Source organism: Ranitomeya imitator, chromosome 6 (genome assembly GCF_032444005.1).
Source record: "Ranitomeya imitator isolate aRanImi1 chromosome 6, aRanImi1.pri, whole genome shotgun sequence".
NCBI lineage: Eukaryota > Metazoa > Chordata > Amphibia > Anura > Dendrobatidae > Ranitomeya > Ranitomeya imitator.
The window spans coordinates 429290845-429314761 of NC_091287.1; the positions used below are offsets into that span (position 1 = coordinate 429290845).

Genomic DNA, 23917 nt, shown 5'->3' on the forward strand with positions numbered 1-23917 from the left:
CACACTAAAGATTTCAGTTATTTTGTGATATCCTTATCGAGAGTGACATACCATCTCTGGCTTGTCAAGGTAAGGATAAGTTATTTTGTAAGATATTTTGTAGGATTTGTTGTTTGCTTCAAAATAAAAAGACAACCAAATGTTCACAATTGTAGTTATGTTCTTTACATTAACTGCAAACCCTCAAAAACAATCTGTGAAATTCCACAAAAAAATGGAAAGGGGGTGATTACTTTCACACGCCACTGTAATCTATAGTGCTATTCAAATGTCCATTTTTAATATACCATGTGTCCATAAAAAACTCATGGAGAAATATAGACATGTCTGTTTTTTTCTGGAATCATGGATATAAAGTGCCAATACAAGTCTATGGATCCGTGAAAATGGATGGAATCAGTGTATAGTCCATGTGCTGTCTGTATTTAACATTTTGCAAATTATAGGAGAAGCTTTATAATTTATGTTTACATACATGAAAAACACTGATGACACTGATGGAAAAAAAACGGACACACGGATGACACTGATCCAAAATACTAATGACAAAGGTACCACATTTTCACAAATGTGTTTAACCATATTGCCAGGGTCATTGGCGCCGTATGTGAGGGGAGATATGTGTAGCAAAGGTTGTTATCCTGTGTGATGTGAAACCCATAAGTTTCCCTCCAGCATGACATGTGCTGAGAGTAAGGCCAGGTTCACATTGCGTTAGCAGCAGCCTGTTCAGCACATACGCTAATGGGATGCTGTAACGCAAGTGCCGACGTTTACATCGCGCTAGCGCAGATAGAGCTAGCAGATGCTCTATCTGCGCTAGCAGTGATGGACCTGGAAACGCTGCAGCCCACGTCTCAGGGTCCGTCACTCAATGACGGCACATCCCTAGCGCACGCCCATTGTGGGCGTGCGCTAGCGATGCGTCCGACATTGCTTTCAATGGCGGCGTTAACAGACTTCGTTACACCGCGTTATACCGCAGTGTAACGTAGTCCGTTCAACGAACCACCATAACACAATGTGAACCTGGCCTAAATCAGTCGTTTCCAGGGTCTGGGTTTCAGTAAGTAAGTGTAAGGTGGGTGGGATGCCCCCTCACCATATCTCCACCTCAAGGGTGTGGTTGGTTTTTTTTCTGTCTGTGCTTTTTGGAGGTAGTAAGCCTCCAGGTTGAAGCTCCAGTGAGAGCTGTTGTCCGCATTGGTCCCAGAAGGCGGGAGCCATACTGGGAAGGACTCTGTATGGAGTCTTTATTTTCATTTATGCCAGAAGGGCTGTTTTTGTTACTATTTTGGGCCTTATGGTTTATGAAGTAATAAACCTCCCAGAGACTTTAACCTAAAGTGTTCCCGTGTCTACCACGGGGAGCAGCTAAGTGAGCAGACCTTACATACCATGTACATGTCAATGAGGCCTTATATATCGCTGAACATAATGAATTATGTTTTGTATGCATTGTTGTGCAGCGGTTTCACTACATGTTTATATTACAAGCATATAATATTTAGATATTTATATTATCCCCATAATATAAATTTATATTGTAATTATACATATTCAGTCTAATCTACCTGGCACATGAACAGACCTAGTGAATTGAAGAAAAGTCCCTAGATGATATACTTTGTTATGAAATATTTATCTACAGGTGCGTCTCACAAAATTAGAATAATCAGCCAGGGGAGGGCTAAGACGATGAGGGTTTGTATGCCCTCCAAGTTGCAGCACGACAGGGACTCTGCATGAAGAGTTACTATATGCAGGTTAATATTGTCTATGACATGGGTCAGACTCATCTAGCTGAGAGGGACAGGGTCAATCGCATGAATGGAAATGGGTCTTGCCAGCGTCCTATCAATCAGACCATGAGTCTGAACAAAGCGAGAATCCACCAGATTGACCCCAGCTCCACTGTCCACAAGAACCGGTACCATCTCAGTCTCTCCACCAACCACCACTTCAGCAGAAATGGAAAACTGAGACGTGAAGGTGGAGGAAATGTACACACCCTGGTCACCTCCCTTCATACGGCCAGGGGAATGCGGCTTTGGTGATAAAGTACAAACTTCGACGTGAGATGGGCAGACATTGATGTAATGATCTGTAAGACTGCAATAGAAACATGCCCCTGTCCCACGGAGAACCGCAGGGAACAGTTTGAGAAGAGACTCCTCCCACCTGCATAGGTTTGTCCGTCTGCACCAGTGTGTCCTCCTCCCTAGAAAGAACAACAGGGGGTAGATTCGGTGTATATCTCTCCCTGAGGCATGTATCCAATATCCTGAAGCCTAGCTGACAGACACTAAAAAAAAAAATGGCTCCCATGAGCAGTGTCATTCCACTGTGTGTCAGTGGCCCATCTCTGAAACTCTGAGCAGTACTTCTCAGTCGGCCAGCCCCCCTACTTGATCTTACGGCGTTGAGACTCAGCCAGGGAGACGCCATAAGGATCCCCAAACACCAATGCCAATGCCGCAAGAAACCCATCCAATGACCACAAAGATGGAGAATCGGTTGGCAGAGAGATGGCGCAGGATCGGAGATCACCCTTGAGAAGGGAGAATATAATCCCCACATGCTTTTCCTCACTTTTCCTCACTCCCAGAAGAACGTGGGCAAAGCCTGAAATATAACTTACAGGCTTTCTTGAAGACCAAAAATGCATCTGTCTCTGGAGAATCTGTCAGGGAAAGATATTTTGGGTTCCGGTTGAGTGAAGACATGAGCCGAGACCATGAACCCAGACACCTGCTGAAGCTGCTGAACCACCTGAGACCGCAGCTCCGTTAACTCATCCGTGAGGGTCTGATCAGGAGAGCCAGAGCCTCCGCTTGCGCCATGGGTTCATCGAAAGAATGGTAGAGTTGGTGATAATGTCACAACTAGAGTTAAGCGACTTTTACTTTTTTCGGATCGAGTCGGGTTTCGCGAAACCCGACTTTGTCAAAAGTTGGGTCGCGTGAAATCGGCCGATTATTGCGAAAAGTCGGGGGCCGACTGCAACACGAAACCCAATGCAAATCAATGGGGAATCAAAGTCGGCAGTGAGTGGAGGACAGGAAAACACCTACAGTGCCCATTTTAATGCCAAAAACATCAATTCTTATTACTTAAGCTTGTCAATCTTAAATTACTTTATAATAATAGTTAGGCATTGAAAATAGGGGGTCATTTGGCTAAAGTTGTTGGGGGGTAGGGCTGGCTCAAGATTTTCATGGGCCCAGGAAACGCGGAATACGTCACGGCGGTGGAGCACGGAGAGGTAAGTATTTCAACTTTGCAAGTGCTGTGATCCTGAGCAAGCAGGGGGGCCCAATCGTTGGCACTGGCACAGGGCCCCTCATAGTACGGCGGTGTGTTTGACAGCGGGTGGCGCCTCCCACTGGCAGAGACACTTTTGCGTACTATGAGGGGCCCTGTGCCAGTGACGTTGCCAACGAGTATGCCCCCCCACCTGATGAAGGAACCTGCACTTTCATCTGCACCTTCCTCTTTGTCCCCGTGTAAGGTGGTATAGTATGCGGGAAGGGGAACCTGACTTTCAGCAGGGTCAGATTCTGACTGGGTAGAGTGCAAGGGGAATGTAGTGGTCTGGGTCAATGTACCAGCAGACTCATCTAGTAGTGGCTGGGCAATGGGCAGGATGAGGAGGAAACACAGATATAGGCCCAAATAATAAAGTAGGCTAAATGCAGTTCAAAATTGGTAACAGGACTAAACAGGCGGCATTGCTTTGTTCAGTGGAGGACAACTGTAATGAGTGGCAGACACAGTTAGTATGCCCAAATAATAAAGTAGGCTAAATGCAGTTCAAAATTGGTAAGAGGACTAAACAGGCGGCATTGCTTTGTTCAGTGGAGGACAACTGTAATGAGTGGCAGACACATTTAGTAGGCCCAAATAATAAAGTAGGCTAAATGCAGTTCAAAATTGGTAACAGGACTAAACAGGTGGCATAGCTAGGTACAGGGGTGGGCTCCTCTGCTGAGTAGCAGACAGTGGTAGTAGGCTCAAAGTATTAACTGGTCTAAATGGAGGCCAGGCCCCTGTATATTTTAACTATCATCTATCATTTCAACAAATTTGTATTGGCAGTGCCATTGAAGGATTTAACAGCACAGACTACGCAGTGGTGGAGCAGGGAGAGGTAAGTATTGCAAGTGGTAGAGCACTGTTCGAGCTGGGGGGGAACACTCTCTCGTGGGCGGCGGTACAGGCACAGGGCCCCTCATATTACGACGGTGTGTCTGACGTTGGTTGTGCATCACCACCATCAGAGACACTTCATTGTACTATGAGGGACCCTGTGCCAGTGCCGTCGCCCAAGAGTGGGCCCACCCACCAGTCCAGGCAAACAGCACTCGCACGGGTGCTTGCGCCAGGTGGTGACCACGGCCCTGTGGGGGGAGTCAGCCCATTTAGGGAGGTATAAAAATGGCCTATGGTGGACATTCAGCAGCTGCAAATGGAGGAATTGGAGAAGTCTGTAAGAGGAGGCCAAAAGCAAGACATTTTTCAGGCAAGCTATGTGTCAGCAGGGGAAGGTGGGGCAAAATAATTTGAAATCCATGATTGATTCATTTTAATGAAGGTTAGATCATCCGGCTTTAAAAGCTGTTTTCCTACTCCCAGATAAGGGAGCCTTCGAGGCCTTGTGTAGCCAGACGATGACGCTGGCTCAACACCTCCAGCCTTAGGTGCTATTGTGCTTTTGCCACTACCACCAGATGCACCACCACCACCACCACCATCAGTACCAGCTGGCAACCACCGCCCACGGGCTCTTCCACCAGACTTCATCATTTTTTGGAAAAGCTAACCAAAATAACAGCCGTTATATGGTACTGTAAAACAAGGTAGAAGGTGTATATAAACTTGTTGAGAATTTAAATCTCCATTTTTTGGGGGGAGACTGAACCACAACTTAGGCCCAGTATATATAACAATGCTATCTAAGTGGCAGAAAGTGGCTGGCTGATATACGACAAACTAACAGGACTGAAGTATATCCACTTTGTGAGAATTTGAATCTCACTTTTTTTGGGGGGAGACTGAACCAAAACTCAGACCCTGTGTATAAAACAACACAATGTAAGTGACAGAAAGTGGCTGGAAGATATATGAAAAAATACAAGGACTGTAGTACAATTTCAATCTCCCTACAATGATCTCAGGAAAAGTATGGCAGCAATAAAAGGGACTGCTGCACACAAAAGTGTGGACAAATAAAGAAGATAACTGTGCAGAGAGGAGTAACAGGATTTTTGCTTTTAAAAAAGCAGTTGGTTTGCACAGCAGAGTGCAAACAGCAATGCAGCTATCAGGGAGCCTTATAAGGCAAAGCCACTAGAGACTCAAGGTCTACAAAAATTGCAGTGCATTTGTTCCAAGATCTGGGCAGGTAAGTGTTGCTGCCTTTTTTTTCTGCTTTTGAAAGAAGCCTTATAAGGCAGCCTAACAAGCTACAGAGCTGATGCACAAAAATCTAGCCTTCACTGTCCCTGCAAAAAAAAAGGTCGTGTTGGACAGTGGAAATCGCTACAGCACAAGCAGTTTCGGGGTTAATCTTCCCTCCCTAACTATATCCCTTCTTCTGATGAAGCTGCAGCAACCTCTCCCTATTCTACGATCGGCAGAAGATGGCGGTCGGCATACACGACCCTTTATAGCCCCTGTGATGCCGCAGAAAGCAAGCCAATCACTGTCATGCCCTTCTCTAAGATGGTGGGGACTGAGACCTATGTCATCACGCTGCCCACACTCTGCGTCCTCCTTCATTGTCTGAAAAATGGCGCTGAAAGCATCATGCGAAACGCGACTTTTGCGCGCAAATCACCAACCTCATGGCCGATCCCACTCTAGGATCGGGTCGGATTTCATGAAACCCGACTTTGCCGAAAGTCGGCGATTTTTGAATTTGTCCGATCCGTTTCACTCAACCCTAGTCACAACCCAACAGGGGTCAGTCTAGCAGACAATTCAACATACACACAATGGGATGGTAAAGGGGAGAGGAAGGCCCTGGCAATAGGGAATAAGGGATGGGACACCTCCTGAGGTCCCTGCACTCCTCTAAAGCCCTAAGCGGGTCCTACCCCCGCCGCCATCACATACCTTGTCCCTTTCACCTCACACTTTGCTGCCAAGCTCCACACCGCAGAAGATACGTAAACAGGACCCCGAAATCCCCAGAAGAAGCAGATTCAGCGCTGACACCAGAGAGCTGCAAATGCAAGGCTGGCCTACATAGAAAACTATCACCAACAGTCAGCTGACGAGTCAGGTAACCATATAAAGGATGGTGGGAGAGGTTGCCAGCCACATCAGCTGGCCAGCAAAATAGCAGCTGCCAGCAAGGAAACAGACACTAACCCTTGCTGACCTGACAGGAAAAAGTTACATTTAAATCATAGCGGAACCAGAGATTCTACGAATCCAAACCTGAATCGTCACAATTAAGTTCTGTTTTTCTATTGTTTCAAATACTTATTTCATGCAAATTAATTATGCAAAAATCATACAATGTGATTTTCTGGATTCTTTTAACCCCTTCATGACCTTGGCTGGAATTTTCCTTTTTCCGTGTTCGTTTTTCGCTCCCCTCCTTCCCAGAGCCATAACTTTTTTATTTTTCCATCAAAATGGCCATATGAGGGCTTATTTTTTGCGGGACGAGTTGTACTTTTGAACATCATCATTGGTTTTACCATGTCGTGTACTAGAAAATGGGAAAAAAAATTCCAAGTGCAGTGAAATTGCAAACAAAAGTGCAGTCCCATTTGTGTTTTTTGTTTGGCTTTTTTGCTAGGTTCACTAAATGCTAAAACTGACCTGATATTATGATTCTCCAGGTCATTACGAGTTCATAGACACCAAACATGTCTAGGTTGTTTTTTATCTAAGTGGTGAAAACAAATTCCAAACTTTGCTAAAAAAAAAAATTGCTCCATTTTCCGATACCAGTAGCGTCTCCATTTTTCGTGATCTGGCGTCAGGTGAGGGCTTATTTTTTGTGCGCCGAGCTGTTTTTAGTGATACCATTTTGGTGCAGATACGTTCTTTTGATCTCCCCTTATTGCATTTTAATGCAACCCAAAAAACGTAATTCGGCGTTTCGAATTTTTTTCTCGCTACGCCGTTTAGCGATCAGGTTAATCCTTTTTTTATTGATAGATTGGGCGATTCTGAACGTGGCAATACCAAATATGTGTATATTTGATTTTATTCTTATTGTTTTATTTTGAATGGGGCGAAAGGGGGTGGTTTAAATTTTCATATTTTTTTATATATTTCATATTTTTTAAACATTTTTTTTAACTTTTGCCATGCTTCAATAGCCTTTATGGGAGGCGAGAAGCTGGCATAACTGGATCGGCTCAGCTACATAGAAGCGAAGCTCAGATCGCCTCTATGTAGTAGAATTACAGGCTTGCTATGAACGCCGACCACAGGGTGGAGCTCACAGCAAGCCGGCATCAACAACTATAGAGGTCTCAAGGAGACCTCTGGTTGTTATGGCGATGCATCGCTGACCCCCGATCATGTGACGGGGATCAGCGATGAGGACATTTCCGGCTGTGCGGCCGGAAGCAGTATTTAAACGCCGCTGTCAGCGTTTCACAGCAGCATATAACTATATAACTAGTTAATAGCGGCGGGTGGATCGCGATTCCACTCGTCACTATTGCACGCACATGTCAGCTGTTCAAAACAGCTGACATGTCACGGATTTGGTGTGGGCTCACCGCCAGAGCCCACATCAAAACAGGGGATATGACCTCGGACGTACTATCCCGTCCGAGGTCAGAAAAGGGTTAAAGATTCTGTCATTTACAGTTGAAGTGTACCTACAATAACAATTACAGACATTTCTATTCTTCGTAGGTGGGAAAACTTGCAAAATCGGCAGTGTATCAAATACTTATTTTCCCCACTGTCTGTATGATGTTTTTGTGGCAAATTACTTATTTTTCACAAAACATGCACTGGGGTAACGTTTACAAAATTTTAAAGCTATGCTTCATCCAAGACAAAAAAAATGACTATATTTGTAGCAAACCTGTTTCCCTATTTCTATTTCAAGCATGGTTCTGAACATGGACATGTTGGTGGCAGGCATTGACAAGGAGGTACCTAACAGATGGACTCCTATAGTAATGGCCATGAAAGAGGGATACAATGAGTTTCCATTGCAGTCAAGGGCCTGAAAGATGTCCAGGTATGCCAGAGGAACTTGTCCATTACTTCTCTCTGATATACAGATAATAAATGTTTCCGTTAACTCCCCTCAATATCTATAGCTCAATTGTCATGGCTCCCGGGTAATACTGCTGTGGGAAACGCTGCACACAGCAGCAATGGAGCTGAGCAAAGCGCGGGGTTACTAACCAGGTACAAACAGGACCTGAACCATGTGACAGAGTGGGAGATGATCGGGGGCGAGCCAGACACCGGGGAACAGAGAAAAGGATAAACACAAGAGAGTAGTCAAGCAAGCTAAGGTCTGAGCCAGGAGATCATGTAGTACCAAAGGGGGTGAGACAGGGGATTGTCAGAAGTGAAGCCAGAGGTCAGAAATCCAGAAGAACAAACAGTGTAACGCACGGAGAGCAAGGAAAGGAACTGCAAACTGGGCATACACTCCAAGGGTAAGGCACACAGACTAGAACAGAAAGTATAGCTGACAGCGAATCCTAGTCTGAAGTGAGTATAAATACCCCTCCCAGATCGAAAGAGAGGCCAGCAAAATTAACCCTGAGAGAACAGGACATTAACCATTTCCTAACCATGACATCACCAAATAGACAGAGAGTAGTGGATTTGATGTTTTTTCCATAGCTCACCCACCACACACATGCAACTGCAGAAAAAAATCAAAAAAATTGTGAACACATTTTATGTATTGTAAAAAAGTAACAATAAGACATCTAACAAAAATAAGTCACTATATGACTTCAGTTACCATACTTAAAAATAAATATGTCATGGCTCCTGGTATACAATTAATAAAAAAAAACCTCCTCAAGGCCTAAAACAGGGCAGTCCTTTAAAAGGGTGACCTTTTTTTGCTAAAAGTCTGCAGTCACTTTATGTAACTGCAGGCTTCCAAATCTTCCCAGCTTGAGCACTGCGCGCTGTCAGGATCATCCAGTGTCTGCGTTCAGAGCAGCTTGCGCTCAAGTGATGGAGGCCATGCACGTCTAGTCGGACTGTGGCCTGGCATGTACATATCACATACTGCCCGCTGTCACCTCAAACATCAGAGAATGCTGGTAGCCTGCGGATCTGATAACTCTATTGAGGTGTTGAAAGCTTAATTCGTAAACACACCTAATATAATAGCTGCCCATATGCAGATTTGCCTGTTTTTAGACAAAATCGCTTTGTACAAAGATACGTTTAACATACAAATTTATGGGAAGAAAATATTTGAATATGCTATTTTTATGTACAAGAAAACCAAATTCTAATTGCATGAGAGGATCTGATCTGTATACAGGGGTCAGGTATAAAAACCGTCAGGATCTGAACAATAAAGTCAGAATTGGTAAAGAGGACATGTGACCCCGAAAACTGAAATTGAACCATTTAGATTTTTATATAGGGGACTTAGCCCCTATATAAACCATACATATCATGTAGATATTATTAAATGTGCTTTAGAGGAAAACAGATTTATTGCATATGTAAATGAGGGGGCTCCGATGCTCCCCTGGCATGGGCATTTGCTCAGTGCACTTTTCTGCCCCCTTAAATACTCTGTCCCTCAACTCATGGTGATTGACAGCTCTCACTTTAGAGTGCTGTCTGATCCATCACCCCAGCCCTGCACATACTGACACTGGAGTGGCTGCTTGCCTGCATACACAGGGTCAGTGTGTACAGTGGCAAAGTTCTCATCTCCCTATCCTGTGTATAGCGGACGCCGTTGTGGCTAATGCTGACAGGAGAGGGATGAGAAGGTGCACACTGTTAGTGTATGCTCACTCTCATCCTCCCCTCCTGTGTATAATGGCAGCACATTGATTCTGTGTGTAGCAAGTAGCTGCGGTGAACAAGACAGGAGAGGGAGATGACAGCGCCCCAGCACTTATATGCAGGGGGCAAGCGCGAGTCCACAGTATCAGTGTGTTTTACAAATGGAAACTGTTCAAAGGTCAACCATAATTATTTGCAAATTGCCATATGCAAGAAAATCCCTTGCACTGCAAATCATCATGAGGGGAGGAATATTGCAACTGAGTGGCGGAATGGTGCACAGAGCCTTTGGCCATGCTAACAGTCACCAAAGTCCCCTCATTTACATATGTAATATTTTTACAAAACAAGAACATCTTTTGCAAAAATAATTCCTGAATATTTTTTTTTGTTTTAGAGGGAACACTTTTTTTTAAGAATTTTGTACAGCTCTCCAAGCAGGTCTCTGTCTCTCATCTCACAAAATTACAAGTTAAAGAAGGGTCAGGGAACTGTGGGATAGCACAACAGGAGACATCAAATATACTGTCTTCATCTATTACATTCTTAGCCTTTATCATCTTTGTCACAGCCTAATAGATTTTGAGATGACAAAACTTACTTAATTAGGGCTCACACTCATCTGTGAGGAAAACAGACTACGGTAGTTCAATCTGATACAAAAATCAGATTCTACTCTGACCAATGTTAATCTACGAGTCCCTGCTCATCTGCGATCTCGGACGAGATTCGACAAAGAAAAACAATCGGTGTGATAAAAATATCACATGGTACTCGAACCGTGTGACCGCCGTCCGATTTTTACACATTGTGAGGCAGTGAGGGGAATAATATACGAGGGCCGGTACGTATCCCCCAGGATGCGCATAGAGACATACTGAACCCGCTGGAGTGCATTTTGATTACAGCAACACCTGTGTTTACAATGCAGAATAAAAGAGTTTAGATTTGGACAGACCATGGACCAAATAAGTTTTGTGTTGGGTATCTCAGTGGTTTGTTGCAGAGCAGGAGGCTCTATGCAGGACAGGTCTGTGTGAAGTTAAACACAGCACCTTCCTGGTGCACACACTGCTGTGTGCATAATCTTCCTGGTGCACACACTACTGTTTGTATACATCTTCCTGTGCACACACTGTTGTGTGCATACATCTTGCTGGTGCACACACTGTTGTGTGCATACACCTTTCTGGTGCACACACTGCTGTGTGCATACATCTTCCTGGTGCACACACTACTGTGTGTATACATCTTCCTGTGTACACACTGTTGTGTACATACATCTTGCTGGGGCACACACTGTTGTGTACATACATCTTGCTGGGGCACGCACTGTTGTGTACATACATCTTGCTGGGGCACGCACTACTGTGTGTATACATCTTCCTGAGCACACACTGTTGTGTACATACATCTTGCTGGGGCACGCACTGTTGTGTACATACATCTTGCTGGGGCACACACTGCTATGTACATACATCTTCCTGTGGCACACACTGCTATGTACATACATCTTCCTGGTGCACACACTGCTGTGTGCATACATCTTCCTGGTGCACACACTACTGTGTGTATACATCTTCCTGAGCACACACTGTTGTGTACATACATCTTCCTGTGCACACACTACTGTGTGCATATGGAGCGCCCCCAAGGGCTAGGGATACTCGTAATCGGTTCCTTAGGTTCTCAAGGGGGATGTCATGGTGGCTGACCTGGTCCATGGCTCTCGGGAGGTCCGTTGTAAAAGGGGAAAGGTCTTTAAAGGGGAAATGTTCGTGACACCACCTGTGGTATTCGGTCAGGGTGACCGACGCTGCTTAGGGGTCCGCTGGGGTGATATTATGGCAGCTAGATGGTATACCTTCCCACAGTTGAAGTGTGTCCCCAGGGCTTCCCGGAGTGTAGATGGTGGATGGTGTGAGGCGCAGTGAAGAACGAGGACACAAGGTTGCAGTCTCTTTACCTTTTTACTGAAGGCTTCAGCGTTCACAGTCCAGAGCACCAGATCACAGGGTAGGCAGAGTCCGGCCGGTCTGAAGTCAAATCCAGAGTCCCCTTATCCAGGTGGAAATCAGTAGCCTTCCTCTAGCGCCTGGGTGTTGTAGTACCTTACTGCTCAGCGTCTCATAAGGTTCTCACAACTGTGGTAGATGTTCTCTCTGTCTCCCGGATGGATAGGACAAACCCGCATGCAGTGGCGTATCCAGGGGGGGGCAGCCGGGGCATGTGCCCCGGGCGCAGCTGACAGGGGGGCGCCAGCGGGCCGCCTGATGTGATGCGGCATTACAGCTGTCATAAGCCAGGCTCCTCGGCGGCGGCCTTCTGCCGGCCCCACAGACCAGTGAGATAATAGTCCCGTGCTGCTGCGCTAGTACCCGGCGGTTGCGGTTCGCTTTCTTGTTTTGTGAGACAAGAGGAGTCCCTTCCTTCTCTGTTTAAAGCCTGCTGCCTGCGCCCTGGGCTGGACCCTGACAACCGCTGAGAGGCGCTCTGACCGCCGCTGGCACTTCCGTTCAGGGAAGCGCCAGCAGCGGCTGACGTCATGGAGAGTGTGACAGGCTGCTGCTGCATCGTTCGTCGTTGCGCCGCAGCACCGTTGACTAGGTTCGCGGCCGCGGGTGTCCTGTGTGTTTAGTCAGTAGTCACAGTGTGTAGGTGCTGTTGTTGCGAGGTTGGACGGTGACGTCGTTGGTGGTAGGTCAGGTCAGGGTCAGGACAGGTGCGTCGTGCTCCACTACTCCAGACTGCGGCCGCGGGGACCACCGGGTGACTCCAAGTTCCCTGATTGTCATAGGCAGCTACAGCCCACATCCCAAGAGACACTGTAATATACACTGCACAGCAGAACTGTGTTGGTGTGTTTGATTTTTCACAGGCAGCCGAGCTGAGATTGTGTGAGGCAGCAGAGCCAAGATTGATGCAGCAGGGCTGAGATGGTGTGATGCAGCAGAGCTGTTATGTTTTGATGAAGCAGAGCTGATATGGTATGATGCAGCAGAGCTGAGATGGTCTGATGCAGACCATCACAGCTCTGCTACATCAGACCATCACAGCTCTTCTTCATCAGACCATCACAGTTCTGCTGCATCAGACCATCTCAGCTTTGCTGCATCAGACCATCTCAGCTTTGCTGCATCAGACCATCTCAGCTCTGCTGCATCACACCATCGCCGCTCTGCTGCATCACACCATCGCCGCTCTGCTTCATCAGACCATCTCAGCTCTGCTGCATCAGAGCTGAGATGGTCTGATGAAGCAGAGCTGAGATGGTCTGATGAAGCAGAGCTGAGATGGTCTGATGAAGCAGAGCTGAGATGGTCTGATGAAGCAGAGCTGAGATGGTCTGATGAAGCAGAGCTGAGATGGTCTGATGAAGCAGAGCTGAGATGGTCTGATGAAGCAGAGCTGAGATGGTCTGATGCAGCAGAGCTGTGATGGTCTGATGCAGCAGAGCTGTGATGGTCTGATGAAGCAGAGCTGTGATGGTCTGATGTAGCAGAGCTGTGATGGTCTGATGAAGCAGAGCTGAGATGGTCTAATGAAGCAGAGCTGAGATGGTCTGATGCAGCAGAGCTGTGATGGTCTGATGCAGCAGAGCTGTGATGGTCTGATGAAGCAGAGCTGAGATGGTCTGATGAAGCAGAGCTGAGATGGTCTGATGAAGCAGAGCTGAGATGGTCTGATGAAGCAGAGCTGAGATGGTCTGATGAAGCAGAGCTGAGATGGTCTGATGAAGCAGAGCTGTGATGGTCTGATGAAGCAGAGCTGAGATGGTCTGATGAAGCAGAGCTGAGATGGTCTGATGCAGCAGAGCTGTGATGGTCTGATGTAGCAGAGCTGTGATGGTCTGATGAAGCAGAGCTGTGATGGTCTGATGAAGCAGAGCTGAGATGGTCTGATGAAGCAGAGCTGTGATGGTCTGATGTAGCAGAGCTGTGATGGTCTGATGAAGCAGAACTGAGATGGTCTGATGCAGCAGAGCTGTGATGGTCTGATGAAGCAGAGCTGAGATGGTCTGATGAAGCAGAGCTGAGATGGTCTGATGCAGCAGAGCTGTGATGGTCTGATGTAGCAGAGCTGTGATGGTCTGATGAAGCAGAGCTGTGATGGTCTGATGTAGCAGAGCTGAGATGGTCTGATGAAGCAGAGCTGTGATGGTCTGATGTAGCAGAGCTGTGATGGTCTGATGAAGCAGAGCTGTGATAGTCTGATGTAGCAGAGCTGAGATGGTCTGATGAAGCAGAGCTGTGATGGTCTGATGTAGCAGAGCTGTGATGGTCTGATGAAGCAGAGCTGAGATGGTCTGATGCAGCAGAGCTGAGATGGTCTGATGCAGCAGAGCTGAGTTGGTCTGATGAAGCAGAACTGAGATGGTCTGATGCAGCAGAGCTGTGATGGTCTGATGAAGCAGAGCTGAGATGGTCTGATGAAGCAGAGCTGAGATGGTCTGATGCAGCAGAGCTGTGATGGTCTGATGTAGCAGAGCTGTGATGGTCTGATGAAGCAGAGCTGTGATAGTCTGATGTAGCAGAGCTGAGATGGTCTGATGAAGCAGAGCTGAGATGGTCTGATGCAGCAGAGCTGAGATGGTCTGATGCAGCAGAGCTGAGTTGGTCTGATGCAGCAGAGCTGAGATGGTCTGATGCAACAGAGATGTGATGATCTGATGTAGCAGAGCTGAGATTGTCTGATATTGTAGAGCTGAGTTTGTTAAGTGCCACCTATCTAAATTTGTGAAATGTAGCAAACCTGAACCTGTTATTCACATGTAGCAGCTCTTGTAGTCCTGATATGTCAGATGTAGCAGAGCTACAGTTAATGTTCAAATGGGGGAGGTGGGGGGAGAGGTTGGAGGGGGGGCGCCGAACTGATCCTTTGCCCCGGGTGCAGTAAAGGCTAGATACACCTCTGCCCGCATGACTGGTGGCCTGAGGCTTTTACAGGGACTCTAGCACGCCCCAGCCCCCACAAGTTGCCACACTGGAGTGTGAAGTGTGTTGCATGTTTGTGATACCTGGTAAAGAGATCTCCTTTATTGCCTTCAAACGTAACATCACTCCCCCCCTAGAGGAGAATGATATTACTGCAACGACCAGGACCCTGGGGCGCTGCACATACATCTTCCTGGTGCACACACTACTGTGTGTATACATCTTCCTGTGCACACACTGTGTACATACATCTTGCTGGTGCACTCACTGTTGTGTACATACATCTTCATGGTGCACACACCGTTGTGTGCATACATCTTCCTGGTGCACACACTGCTGTGTACAGACACCTTCCTGGTGCACACACTGCTGTGTGCATACATCTTCCTGGTGCACACACTGCTCTGTATATACATCTTCCTGGTGCACACACTGCTGTGTACATACACCTTCCTGGTACAAACTGCTGTGTACATAAACCTTCCTGGTGCACAGACACCTTCCTGGTGCACACACTTTTGTGTACAGACACCTTCCTGGAGCACACACTTTTGTGTACAGACACCTTCCTGATGAACACACTGCTGTGTACAGACACCTTCCTCTGTACAGACACCTTCCTGGTGCACACTCTGCTGTGTACAGATAACTTCCTGGTGCACACACTGCTGTGTACAGACACCTTCCTGGTGCACACCGCTGTGTACAGACACTTTCCTCCTGGTGCACAGTGCTGTGTACAGACACTTTCCTGGTGCACAGTGCTGTGTACAGACACCTTCCTGGTGCACACCGCTGTGTACAGACACCTTCCTGGTGCACACACTGCTGTGTACAGACACCTTCCTGGAGCACACCGCTGTGTACAGACACCTTGCTGGTGCACACACCGCTGTGTACAGACACCTTCCTGGTGCACAGTGCTGTGTACAGACACCTTCCTGGTGCACACACTGCTGTGTACAGACACCTTCCTGGTGCACACCGCTGTGTACAGACACCTTCCTGGTGCACACCGCTGTGTACAGACACCTTCCTGGTGCACACACTGCTGTGTACAGACACCTTCCTGGTGCACACAATGCTGTGTACAGACACCTTCCTGGAGCACACCGCTGTGTACAGACACCTTCCTGGTGCACACACTGCTGTGTACAGACACCTTCCTGGAGCACACCGCTGTGTACAGACACCTTCCTGGTGCACACACCGCTGTGTACAGACACCTTCCTGGTGCACAGTGCTGTGTACAGACACCTTCCTGGTGCACAGTGCTGTGTACAGACACCTTCCTGGTGCACACAGTGCTGTGTACAGACACCTTCCTGGTGCACACACCGCTGTGTACAGACACCTTCCTGGTGCACACACCGCTGTGTACAGACACCTTCCTGGTGCACAGTGCTGAGTACAGACACCTTCCTGGTGCACAGTGCTGTGTACAGACACCTTCCTGGTGCACACCGCCGTGTACAGACACCTTCCCGTGCACACCGCCGTGTACAGACACCTTCCCGTGCACACCGCCGTGTACAGACACCTTCCTGGTGCACACACTGCTGTGTACAGACACCTCCCTTGTGCACAGTGCTGAGTACAGACACCTTCCTGGTGCACAGTGCTGTGTACAGACACCTTCCTGGTGCACACACCGCTGTGTACAGACACCTTCCTGGTGCACAGTGCTGTGTACAGACACCTTCCTGGTGCACACACTGCTGTGTACAGACACCTTCCTGGTGCACAGTGCTGTGTACAGACACCTTCCTGTGCACACTGTCGTGTACAGACACCTTCCTGGTGCACACCGCTGTGTACAGACACCTTCCTGTGCACACTGTCGTGTACAGACACCTTCCTGGTGCACACCGCCTTGTACAGACACCTTCCTGTGCACACTGTCGTGTACAGACACCTTCCTGGTGCACACCGCCGTGTACAGACACCTTCCCGTGCACACCGCCGTGTACAGACACCTTCCTGTGCACACTGTCGTGTACAGACACCTTCCTGGTGCACAGTGCCGTGTACAGACACCTTCCTGTGCACACTGTCGTGTACAGACACCTTCCTGGTGCACACCGCCGTGTACAGACACCTTCCTGTGCACACTGTCGTGTACAGACACCTTCCTGGTGCACACACTGTGTACAGACACCTTCCTGGTGCACACCGCCGTGTACAGACACCTTCCCGTGCACACCGCCGTGTACAGACACCTTCCTGTGCACACTGTCGTGTACAGACACCTTCCTGGTGCACACCGCCGTGTACAGACACCTTCCTGTGCACACTGTCGTGTACAGACACCTTCCTGGTGCACACCGCCGTGTACAGACACCTTCCTGGTGCACACCGCCGTGTACAGACACCTTCCTGTGCACACTGTCGTGTACAGACACCTTCCTGGTGCACACCGCCGTGTACAGACACCTTCCCGTGCACACCGCCGTGTACAGACACCTTCCTGTGCACACTGTCGTGTACAGACACCTTCCTGGTGCACACCGCCGTGTACAGACACCTTCCCGTGCACACCGCCGTGTACAGACACCTTCCTGTGCACAGTGCTGTGCTGACTGTAATGTCTGGGGACTCCAGGGAAGGCAGGCAGTCCTCTCTTCATCTCCCTCCCTGGCATTCACGCTTCTCTTCTCCTTTACTCCAGGATATAAATCACTGCCATCCCTGAGGTGGGCGCCTTCCAGCTGCTGCACAGTCCGACCACTCGCCCAGTGGCCCACAGGACATTTTATCTTTTATTTTTCTGTTTCTGACATTTTTCCTGATTTGCATTGGAATTAATAGGAATATCCCTAATAATAATATTTCCACTAATCCTCCCCATCAGCACTCTGGTAGCAGGAGACGCATGCGCATGGGTGATGAGCAGCCAGCCCTGGGTGATGAGCCCAGCTTCAACGGATGTGAGCAGGGCAAAGACTTGCAGCTGTCTCCCAGCATTGATGGTGACATTGTGAGTATTCCCCGGCATGTCGTGCCGATCATCATCATCCTCCTGATCTGTCTGCTCCCATATACTGCACTGCATAGAGGGAGAGCTCCTACCAGCTCCATCTTTGCATCTCCTACCTCTTACATGATGCAAGTGCCCAGGGCATGTGTGATGATGAGGGCTTGTGTGATGGGGGCATGTGTGATGGGACATATGATGGGGCATGTGGGAATGTGTGATGGGACATATATGATGGGACATGTGTGATGGGACATATATGATGGGGCATGTGTGATGACATATATATGATGGGACATGTGTGATGGGATATATATGATGGGACATGTGTGATGGGATATGTGTGATGATGAGGGCTTGTGTGATGATGAGGGCTTGTGTGATGATGAGGGCTTGTGTAATGGGGGCATGTGTGATGGGACATATGATGGGGCATGTGGGAATGTGTGATGGGACATATATGATGGGACATGTGTGATGGGACATATATGATGGGGCATGTGTGATGACATATATATGATGGGACATGTGTGATGGGATATATATGATGGGACATGTGTGATGGGATATGTGTGATGACATATATATGATGGGGCATGTGTGATGAGGGAATGCAGTGCAGCAGTTGGGGAATGTGTTCTTACATTAAGGAGTGCAGAGCCATATTGCTGGACATGTGCTGGGATCCAGTCCAGTATTGCACATGTTGCTGGTGTCATGGCAGAATTGGTAGAAGGGCAGAGGTTCCCCAGTCACAGGCTGCCCCTGCTCCTCAGGTGTGTGTGCAGGCATCCAGCAGGCTCCATCCTCCCAATGCCGGAGTGCGGCTTCATCTCACTACAGCCTAGATGCAGATGTAGCTGAGCTGAATTTGTCATTCATCTCTTTCCTCTAAGATCAGATATGGAAAACACAATGCATGTCATGTAAGACGGAAAATCCCAACACTCATCCATAAGCCCTCTGCTCAGTCTGTTGTGAGCTGACCCACACTGACAGAGCATGCTGGGACTTGTAGTTTCACCTCATTTACAGTCTGCAGTGATTTATTTCCTTACATAGACTTGTGGACATTGGTGATTATTGTCCGAGTTGCCTGTGCGTCCATTATAGATGTGGGTTATCTCACTGCAGCTCGTCCTCTGTACTATGGAGCTGCAGGTTGGGTGTTGTAAAATGCCGTTATTATGAGAGAACAGCCCCCGCCGGACTCACCATCATTGTAGGGGCTTTTCCTGCTCTATGATCCGCCTTTCATTTCAATGAATCTGATAGCAAAAGGACGTTAATGTCTGTATGTAATGGTGCGGAATCTGTCATTCTATCTATCATCTATCTATCTATCTATCAGCTATCTATCTATTATCTATCTATCTATTATCTATCTATCTATCTATCAGCTATCTATCTATCTATCTATCTACAGTATCTATCTATCATCTATCTATCTATCTACAGTATCTATCTATCAGCTATCTATCTACAGTATATATCTATCATCTATCTATCTATCATCTATTCCATATCTATCTATCAGCTATCTATCTATCTATCATCTATCATCTATCTATCTATCGATCTATCTATCTGCTATCTATCATCAATCTATCAGCTATCTATCTATCTATCTATCTATCTATCTATCTATCTATCTATCTATCTATCTATCTATCTATCTATCTATCTATCTATCTATCATATATCTATCTGTCTATCACATATCTATCTTTCTATCTCATATCCATCCATCCATCCATCTATTATCTATCTATCTAGAAAATCAGAAAAAAACAGGCAGCACTCCAAAAATTAAAGTGAAAAACTGTGGCTTTACTGATCCATTAGTAGCTAATGGATCAGTAAAGCCATGGTTTTTCACTTTGATTTTTGGAGTGCTGCCTGTTTTTTTTCTGATTTTCTATTTTGGAGCTTTGGACATCACCTTAACAGGTTTCATTGCTCCGGTTTTTTTTTTGGTAGTGCTGCCAAATTTTCTTTAATTATCTATCTATCTATCTATTTTCTGTCCTCCTATATAATTATCCCTTCATACCTCTACTATATGATAATATTTTGGTTGGTTTTATGTTTTCTTTATGTAAATAATTACAGACCCCAAACGTTCGGATTCATTCCCATCTGCTTTATTCATTTGCGCTCTTCCGTCACCGGAGCAGAACTACAAAACTTTTGGCGGTGCCCGATCCGTCTCATGACAAGGACCAAACATGGCTGCTGGTTGGACCCCATTGACAATAATGGGTTCCGTCGGGCCGTACTCTGGATGAGAGCCCAGCACGCTGCTCTGTTCTGGGGATATTTTTGGCCAAACTCAGTGCAGATTTGACTGAATGGAGAAATATCTCAGCTCTGCCCTGGCGGCATGTATCACAGACGCAGCAGTGTTTCCGGAGATGGTTGTGCAGGTGTCAGGCCTACAGTGTCCTCCTCTTTCCATGCTTGGTAATATTCGGCATACTACTGATGAACCTGATGTTGCAGGCGCCATTGTTGTCAGACACTTTTCTTTGGAACCCTGAGACATAAGAGTCTTTATAGAGACGGCTTGTTGGTAAGTCTGGTGGCGGCCTCCATAAATGTGATATCTAGACTGTGCTCCATTCCCTCCATGTACGGTGTGATATTCCTGTTGGGTGATCCTTCGATATGTTCTTGGAAGTAACGATAAAAAAATCATGGACCAACATTAAAGGGATTTTACACTTTTAGGGGAGTGGATCTTAAGTGATTAATAACAAAAACAGATGACTCAATATCTATGGACGCTTCACTGGCTCCACGCCGCTCAGTGTTTTGGTTGACATCATGTTGATAGCTCACATCACCGCTGCAGCCAGTCACTGAGCTCATGTGGATGGCATGAACTGCTAAGCTCAGTTATTGGCTGCAGCGGTGATGTGAGCTATCAACGTGATGTCACCACTGCAGCCAAAATGCAGAGCTGGGGAGGAGGGGTTCTGTCTGGCTTTATTTTGTGTTACAGGGATCATTTGGGGTCTACTTTTCTAAAAGTGGAAAACCCCTTGAAGCTCACCTTCACAATCATCATCGCGACGTTGGGTAATTATGGTGAAACATAAGATTTACAAGATAACATTTTGAAACGGCAATGAGAAAGTGAAAAGGGCCATTGTGTGTTTTATGTTTGGAGAGATATGGGGGCTACGTGGCAACGTCGGCTGACTATGCGGGCCTAGAGCCGCTCTCGCATTCTGTGGTCGTTTTCACTGCTTTATTATGGTTGTAATTGTTCTGCCAAGAACATATGCGCATTAGGTGTTGGAGCCCCTGGAGAAACAGGGCTCCTTCTGAGTTGTTCTCGTCTTACTTTTAATAAGAACCTGCCCATATACAGAATATACGGTCTCCACAGTGTAGGTGGACATTCAAAGTGGACTTGAGCCATAAATATGTGATGGGGCACCAGGATCTCCTGTCACTGATGGTTTGTAGTGAGATGATGTCTCGTCACATGGGAAAGGAGCCGAACTCTCCCTGTACGTTGCGATATCAGGCTCTGTAGCATTGCGCTATAGCACAGGGAACCTGCAGATCTTGCCAAGAGTCAGTCCCATGTAATGGTTAATGTCACCTAGAGGAAATGAATTGTTCTTAAGAGTACATCTTCCATAAGAACAACCAACCATCATTCATCTGTCAGGGCCGGAACTTCAGTGTAATATTGGAAATGGCCTCCAGTTAATTGATGAGAGTGTATATGTAATTTATCTGTATCATTGTATGACCCCTGTATCATGTATCACGCATTGCTGCATTGTCCCTTTTGAATGAATGGAATTTAGATTCATAATCATAGAGCTCCGTTCACACCACGTTTTCCCTTTACAGTTGGCACATATGCTGGGGGGGGTGGAACATAAAGGCCTAAGACTAACACTAACGCCATTGAGCTGCTTATGTCACCCATAGGTCAATAAATGATAATAAAGAACAACAAACCATGTTTTTATGTTGGTTCCTAAGCAATGTAATATTGAACACAGGGAGGCTAGACAGCCTCTTTACATTGGTCATAAATGGGAAGACATGGCCTGGATTTGACCAGCATCCTAACATTCGCTTTTTGAATGTTCATCAGTAAAGGAGCATGCGTGGTTATTTGAAATAGTAAGAAGAGTTTTCTTCGTGGAACATTATTCCTAAAGGTGTATTTCCTTGTTGCAAAGTAATTGTGCATCGCTAGGATATTTAATTATTTTAATAACGGGACAGTGAGGCTGAGAATGAAGGGGGCAAACTGTTGGGGTATTGCTGTGTCCCCTTCAATGTTTTTTTTCCCTGCACACTGTCCCCCATATCCAGCTGTGCAGGGAACGACATCCATACATTTCAGGGTAATGGGGCTGGCTGGTGTTCCCTGTACAGGGAGGTGGCCGGGAGCTCCACTATGTGGGCTAAAACATGAAATGTGAACCGTGCCCTAAATCAGCCTGCTGGGACCCTTATTCTCACCGTTAGGGGTCCCACAATTGACCGAACCAATAATAAAATGATGGCATAGCTTTCATTCTGCCGACATAGTCTAGGTACATTGCTGTGCTTTTAGCCTTGTTTCTGTAATCTGCATAGTTGTCCATTAGTTGGCGCGGAATTCCTGTCATAGCGATAACTTACCATTAATTACTATTTACGGGATTATGTGTAACATACATTCACTTACTGATATACTGTCTGAAGATGAAGTAACTCTATAAGCCAATCTATGGTGCAGTTATGTGACCAATGCAGATGAGGGAAGTTATGAGCGTCCAGTCATAACAATGATGCTGCCTGCAAATCAGAAAGGCGTTTGGAAATTCAGAAAGTTGGATGAGGTTCACAGGGTTCTCAAATGGCAGCCATAGACTACTGACATGGCCACTGGACCAGGGTCCTGCAAATCATTTTGCTAATCTATATTAATATTATTTATTATTCTTATTATTTATTTACGGTATATAGCACCATTGATTCCATGGTGCTGTAAATGAGAAGGGGTTACACACAAATTACAGATATTGCTTACAGTAAGCAAACTAACAATGACAGACTGATGCAGAGGGGCGAGGACCCTGCCCTTGCGGGCTTACATTCTACAGGATTATGGGGAAGGAGACAGTAGGTCGGGGGTTGCAGGAGCTCCAGTGTTGGTGAGGCGGTAGCTTCGGTAGTGGTGAGGAGGCAGCAGGGTCAGTGCAGGCTGTAAGCTTTCCTGAAGAGGTGAGTTTTCAGGTTCCGTCTGAAGGATCCAAATGTGGTTGATAGTCGGACGTGTTGGGGCAAAGAATTCCAGAGGATGGGGGATATTCGGGAGAAGTCTTGTAGGCGGTTGGGTGAGGAGCGAATAAGTGTGGAGGAGAGAAGGAGGTCATGGGAGAACCGGAGATTACGTGAGGGAAGATATCGGGAGATCAGTTCAGAGATATATGGAGGAGACAGGTTATGGATGGCTTTGTAGGTCAGTATTAGTAATTTGAACTGGATACGCTGAGGGAATGGGAGTCAGTGAAGAGATTTGCAGAGGGGGGAAGCAGAGGAATAACGAGGAGAGAGATGAATTAGTTGGGCAGCAGAGTTAAGGATGGACTGGAGAGGTGCAAGGGTGTTAGCAGGGAGGCCGCAGAAAAGGATGTTGCTGTAGTCAAGGCGGGAGACGATGAGGGCATGCACAAGAAATTTAGTAGATTGGTGGTTGAGGAAAGGACGGATTCTAGACATATTTTTAAGCTGGAGGTGACAGGAGGTGGAAAGAGCTTGGATGTGCGGTTTGAAGGACAGGGCAGAGTTGAGGGTTACTCCAAGGCAGTGGACATCCGGTACGGGGGAAAGCATAATGTCCTTTAATGCGATAGATAGGTCAGGTAGGCAAGATCTATGAGATGGAGGAAAGATGATGAGTTGAGATTTTTCCACATTGAGTTTGAGGAAGCAAGAGGAGAAGAAGGAGGATATGGCTGATAGACACTCCGGGATTCTCGACGGCAGGGAGTGACGTCTGGGCCAGAAA

At 46.8% G+C, this 23917-nt stretch overlaps 1 protein-coding gene across 2 annotated transcripts in view; it reads left to right on the forward strand.

Moving 5' to 3' along the window:
- The window catches only part of RGS20 (regulator of G protein signaling 20), a 246259-nt gene that overhangs the window by 125038 nt on the left and 97304 nt on the right, over window positions 1-23917 (forward strand). Inside the window, exon 1 of one of the 2 annotated variants that reach the window (XM_069731348.1) lies at window positions 17655-17892. The exons of the other annotated variant lie outside the window; for it this stretch is intronic. Within the exon in view, the coding sequence (XP_069587449.1) occupies window positions 17788-17892 (105 nt within the window). The 5' untranslated portion in view covers window positions 17655-17787. Of the gene's footprint in view, window positions 1-17654; window positions 17893-23917 lie in introns of those variants that run through there. 2 annotated transcript variants of the gene reach the window in all.